This window comes from Cololabis saira, chromosome 14, assembly GCF_033807715.1.
Source record: "Cololabis saira isolate AMF1-May2022 chromosome 14, fColSai1.1, whole genome shotgun sequence".
Classification (NCBI taxonomy): domain Eukaryota; kingdom Metazoa; phylum Chordata; class Actinopteri; order Beloniformes; family Belonidae; genus Cololabis; species Cololabis saira.
The window spans coordinates 20,823,733-20,829,687 of record NC_084600.1 but is presented as its reverse complement, the minus strand read 5'-3'; the positions used below and the strand labels follow the sequence as shown (position 1 = coordinate 20,829,687).

Below are 5,955 nucleotides of genomic sequence, written 5' to 3'. Positions count from 1 at the left end.
CAAACTCTGACTGAAGGAGAGGAGGAAAGAGAGGAGTGGAGAGCTTACTTTCTCAGAGAGACCACGCCCCGACACACACACACACACACACACACACACACACACACACACACACACACACACACACACACACACACACACACACACACACACACACGGTTGCAAGTACAGTGAGGAGGGAGGAATTCCAAGTGAAGCCTGATTTATGGTTCCGCGTTTAATCGACGGCGTAGCCTACGGCATATGGTACGCGGCCACGCGCATCGTACGCCGTAGGCTCTGCGTTGGTGTAACGCGGAACCATAAATCAGCCATAGCGTCACCGGTGAGCCGCGCGTAATTACGCGCAGTGAAATCGTGTCCAACTTCGGGTCCACGTGCTTCCTCGTTAGTGTAAATGCCTGGAGATAACAAAATCAGCCTGAAATCACGGGCTCAGCACCCGCAAAGATAAAACCTCTGAAGCCAAAATAAGAGATTTAAAGGGGACCTATTATGGCATCCTATTTTAAACAGGCATTGAATGTCTTAAAAACAAGCTTTTGATTGTTTTTGCTAAATAAATTAGAAATTCAGCCTCTGAGCCATGTCTTTATCTTCCCATTCTCTAACCTCATTATCTATGAGGGATTCTGAGTGGCCGGGGAGGCTGATAATGAGGCACTGTGCTGATTGGCTACCTGAATGACGCTACGGAAAAATGGCGGAAGCTCCGGCCGGTGGAGTTACACAGTGTCCTAACTGCATGCGATGCGAGCGAGCGTCAGCGACAAAATCCATTCCATTGCTTTATTTTCTATTGGACTGTCCTAACTGGCGGCAGCGACGCAGCGCGACGCGGTGCGCCATGGTGTGCCATTTTCAGCTGAACATTTGTCGGACGCCCTGCTTCTATTTCCTTCCTGTCGTTCGCGTTTAAAGCCGGTTGAAAGCGCTGTAGGAAACAGTCATGGATGAGGAATGGCTGATCCAGTTAGTTGAAATGAGAAGTTTTCTCTGATACCTCCTCATTTCACTACAAAAACCTCAATAAAGTGGCAGCTGGCTGGAGGGAGATGGACAGAGAGCGTCCGATGTCACGCAGTGCGACGCGATAGTCGGACGCTCGCATGCAGTTAGGACACGGTGTTTAGTTGTGGGCGTGGTTTGCATTTTGGTTACGTAACGATGGGAGCAGAATCTGAACGGCTCGTAGAAGCCACATCACACTGGACGGCTCATCCGGGCGGCTGTACAGACACTGCAGAATTTGGTTGCTTTCCTCCTTCCCTGAGTTGGCAGGCTGAGGGGAGACCACTTTATATATGTTAAAGCAAGAGAAAACGTGTTTTTCATAATAGGTCCCCTTTAAGTTTAAAAGCAACTGTTTACAAAAAGACGAAAGCGACACAGTTCCGTCAACTGAAGTTCTGCTGTGCTGGTATTTTAGGTTTAATCGAGCACGAAAGGCGGAGATATTTTATCCATTAACCAAACATGCGGTGATCCATCACCAATTCAAAGCTTTGATTAATCCAATATGAATCCCTGCCACGTCTATGACAGTCATGGGAAGCTGCAGCTCCGTAAGTACATTACAGTACAAAAAGGTGTGAAAAACAAGACCGTGCGTTCCCAGAGATCCAAATGTTTTCCAGCCCTGGCACGGAGCTTTAATGGACACAGTGGGAAAGCAATCCACCATCCAAGGAGCGCCACAGGAACACATTTAAAAATCCAGGGAGAAACTGGAGCATTCACAGGAACAGTCTTTGTGTGAAAACATCACAAGGAAGGAAACACCATGAAAAAGGTTAAAATTAAGTCATAAACAATCCTTTATTAAGAAATACCATCCAGTGAGCCTCTGTATCTGACATCTGCCAGTAGAAAACTGCATATATTTCTGTGCACATGCTCACTCAATAAGCACGTATTTTATATAAATAAATAACATATTTGTCCTTCAAAATAAACAGGCATCTGAAAACGGGAGCTCATTCAAATTATGCCTCAGAAACGCCACCGTCTTCAACTTTTACATGTAAAACTCAAGATGTCCCCGTTAGTTCTCTTTGGCATGCCCAATACAGACGAGCCCTGCAAAGCAGCTTCAGTACCGCAGCTCTTTGGAGATTCTTGAAAGAAAATGTGGAGAAACAGCAGTTTGATAGCTGGATTCAGTCACAAACCTCAACAATCTGTTTTCATAAAAATATTCCTACAAAACTATTTAGCGACTCTTTGAGTGTTAAATCAATGTAGTGGGACATCACAGACGGCAGCAAAGGGTTTGTCAGATCTCTGCCTTTTAAAAGACAACCCCAGATTATGTTACATTTAGGCTTTAGTTCAACTTAAACCAGTAACTTTAAACACCTTCTGTTCTGCAAAGTAGAACCCAAAGAGAAGTCCAGCTTAAGCAATCATTTCAGCTAATTTACAGAAAAAAGTTCTGTCCAGACTTGTCCACTCATAAAACTTTGACTGTAAGCAGAAGTCACATTTAAATCATGCATGGATATTAATGTATAAGTTGTGTTCTGGTAGAAAATGTTGGCACATTTTTTAAAAAGACCATACCAGTTTAACGGAGCATAAGATTTCCAAGCAATGCTGATATTTAGCAGTAACTTTAAGAAAGGCGTCGACGGCACAGAGACATGCTGATGAGTGCAGAGACAATGGCAATAGCTGTGCTACTGAAACATAGTTTGCGACAAAACTTCCTGCATTTTTTCAGAGGAAAGACAGAAATTCAGCTATTGCCGAGTCATTTTAGCAATTATGTCGTCTGCTGTAGTGTGCTTAAAAAACAAAAAACAGTTCTGACTGTGAATAAAATGCTCAACTGACACTTGCAGTTTGTGAAAATCTAAGTGTGTTTCCTGACAGCAGCTTTTGTTTTTTAGAAGTCTGAGGCTCAGTGCAGTCTGTAGCGCTGTGTTAAGGAGCTCCTTGCTCATTTCTGAAGTGTCAGACCAGAGTGGGGAGCGTGGCTGCCCTCCGCCAGTCGGAGAGGAGAACGTAGCGTGGATAGATGAGACAGAATCGTGCCGCAGTGCCTCTGGTCCTCATCTCCAGCTTCCTTACAGTTCAGGTTTCAAAGTACTTGTAGATCTGGGAGACGTACTGCATGACGCTCTGCCAGTCCGGCCTGTCGGTCTTCATCAGCTCCTCCATGTCCTGAGTGGAACAGAAGCAACAACCGCTCAGATGTTTGCTGTTATTAACATGATGCCGATGATTGTTTGTCACACAGAACTATCTGTCAACCGTCTAAACGTTTGTGAAAAAAGCTGTCATTTAAAAAAAATATACATAATGGGGGACTGGAAGTTTTTTTTAAAGATAGGCACAAATCCTTTTAAGAAAGCTCTGCTAACGTTTCCTCGTCTCAGATCCTGAATCACACATGGATTGACGTTCGTCTCTGATGACTGAAATGACTTACGGCTGTGTTTGCCTGCTGCCGTGGAGCACAACTGAACATCACATTTCTCCTAACAGCGGGCATAGATGTGTCCTTGCAAGAGTATGAGGTGTCTTTCTGTTCACTTTTACACAGAACACAAACAGATGTCCAAAACTGTCTTTTTTAATTTGAAATTATTTATATGCTGAAAAACCTATTTTCATTTTATTTGTAGGTTGAGTTTGATAATGAATTATCCCTTCTTTGGTTTTGGAGGGAAAAGGTTACATAACATCCAGGAGCAAAGCACGTCTGACTTTTTTTCCCTCTATCCCTCCTGCTTGTTATATTGATTATTTTTCTCTGAGCACGCTCACATTCATTTAGGGGACCTGTGATCTGATGTAAGCTGTAAATACATCTTTTCACCTCAACTTCAACTCCTCCTCATCCATCAACATGCTTCTGGGGTCTAACAGGAGCAGAGAGAGACCAGTCCACATTGCTGTGGTGCCAGCAGTGCCTTTGGGACTGAAATTCATTTTTTCAAATGAAGCTTTTGCAGGACATACACACAGAAAACTGTCCGCAGACCCGGGAGACATGATTGTTTTTGTTTGTTTTATTTTGGATCCCCATTAGCGGACGGAAAACGCCAGCTAATCTTCCTTGGGTCCATTTGCGTAGGTGAGTGTGAGAGTGTCTTAGCCAGCCCTCTTTGGCAGTCGGATCTAACAAATCTTATTAACCCCTTAATCCTTGATCCTGTCACAAGGACTAAAATCACAGATAATGAAACACAAATGAGGAGGATTGTGTCGGCACCAGATCAGGAGAGAGACAAGGTAAAGATACATGTCTGTATATGTTCTTTTATGAAATTTATTGATATGCATCCTTGTGGCCCCCCTGTTTTTATATCTGTTTGTCTTACATTAAAATGTACTTTTATTCCACACCAGTTTACTTCACATTCATAAACATACACCAACACATTACACATCCACCATACTGCACACATCACTGTCTTGTCTGTTTTTTTTGTTTTAGTTCTCCTCATTTATGTTTCCTTATCTGTGATTTTAGTCCTCGTGACAGGATCAAGGATTAAGGGGTTAATAAGATTTGTGAGATCCGACTGCCAAAGAGGGCTGGCGAAGGACACACTCACCCTCACACACACCTACGCAAAAAAAGAAAATATAAAACAAGATCCAAAGGCATATGTGAATTTTAGGTTTTGACAAATTATGGTTCTAACCATTAACCTCCTATCCGGTACATTTTTTTTTTATTGTAGCTTTGGACCCTCATTAAGAAATTAAATATCATGACATAAAAAGAACAACATGTGATGTCCACATACACGTATGCCAGGTAATAGGAAGTTAATATAACCTTTTATTGAAAAAATAAAAAAAATCCCTGCTGTGTTTATAGAGCCTAAAAACACAACAGCGACGGTTTTCTTCATGTTACAATGGAGAAAATTTGAAAATTTAAATCTGGATGCCCTAGGAAAATAAATATTCTAAGAAGAAGAGCCTGGGTCAGACACGTCACCATCAACCTTTGAAGGAGATGCAGCGTTGTATAAATGTAAAATCCTGACAGAGGTTTAGCCATTGCTCATGTGCGCCAGCATTCAGGCCATTCTGGGAGAACCGTCCTTGCAAAAAAGGGCATATGACAGACCTTTATACATTTCCAAAAAGACACCTGAATGGATTTGAAACCATTGGAAACAAAATCCTCTGATCTAGTGAAGCACATGTTGAAGTGTTTGACCAAAAATCCCATCATTCTGGATCATTGTGAGAGAATTTTTCAGCTCGACTCTGGAAGCACGAGGATAGAAAAAGAAGGATGCCCTGAGAAATATTTCACAATAGAAGTTTGCCGGATATCCTAGACTGGGGCAAATGTTGACATTTCAACGAAGCAATGACTTCAAGATAACTGAAGAGAAGGAGAGAGAGAGAAGGAGAGAGAGAGAAAGAGAGAGAGAGAGAGAGAGAGAGAGAGAGAGAGAGAGAGAGAGAGAGAGAGAGAGAGAGAGAGAGAGAGCGAGCCTTAAAACCTTTGCAATGACCCAACACGAGGCTGTATTTGAACCATCGCTGGAGTGAGCTGCACTGATGATCTCCATTCCAGCTGAGCCTCGATGCAAGAATCCTCCACAGGAGAGATGTGTGGAGCTTTTAGGATCATATCCAAAAGCACTATCACCACAAGCGCTTTAACCACGGAAAGAATGTAGGCTATAAAACCGTGTGTAAATGGAATATTTTAGCTATCTAGTTTAATACATTTACAAAACACTTTAAAACCCATTTTCTTTGCCTTTGTGGAGCATTGTGTAAAATTGTAAAACATGACAATCTAATTAGAAGCTGGTCTGAAGGTGGATGTAAGCTGGATGTATACTGGAGGTGTTTAATGGGAATGCATTCAGTTTTAAAAATAGTTCAGAAAGATGAACCTGCTGACATCAAAATGGAATCTACAGTGTTGTGAATCTCTGTCCAGCTGTGTGCAGCTGTTGTCCGCATCACAGATGA

General features: G+C 42.4%; 1 protein-coding gene across 3 annotated transcripts in view; it reads right to left on the bottom strand.

Annotated features, from left to right (window-relative positions):
- Positions 1 to 1,809: 1,809 nt before the first annotated feature.
- specc1 (sperm antigen with calponin homology and coiled-coil domains 1) overlaps positions 1,810 to 5,955 on the bottom strand; it is an 83,571-nt gene continuing 79,425 nt past the window's right edge. For all 3 annotated transcript variants that reach the window (XM_061740086.1, XM_061740087.1, XM_061740089.1), the window contains one exon: positions 1,810 to 3,165. In XM_061740086.1, coding sequence (XP_061596070.1) covers positions 3,076 to 3,165 — 90 coding nt within the window. In that variant the 3' untranslated portion in view covers positions 1,810 to 3,075. The remainder of the gene's footprint in view (positions 3,166 to 5,955) is intronic.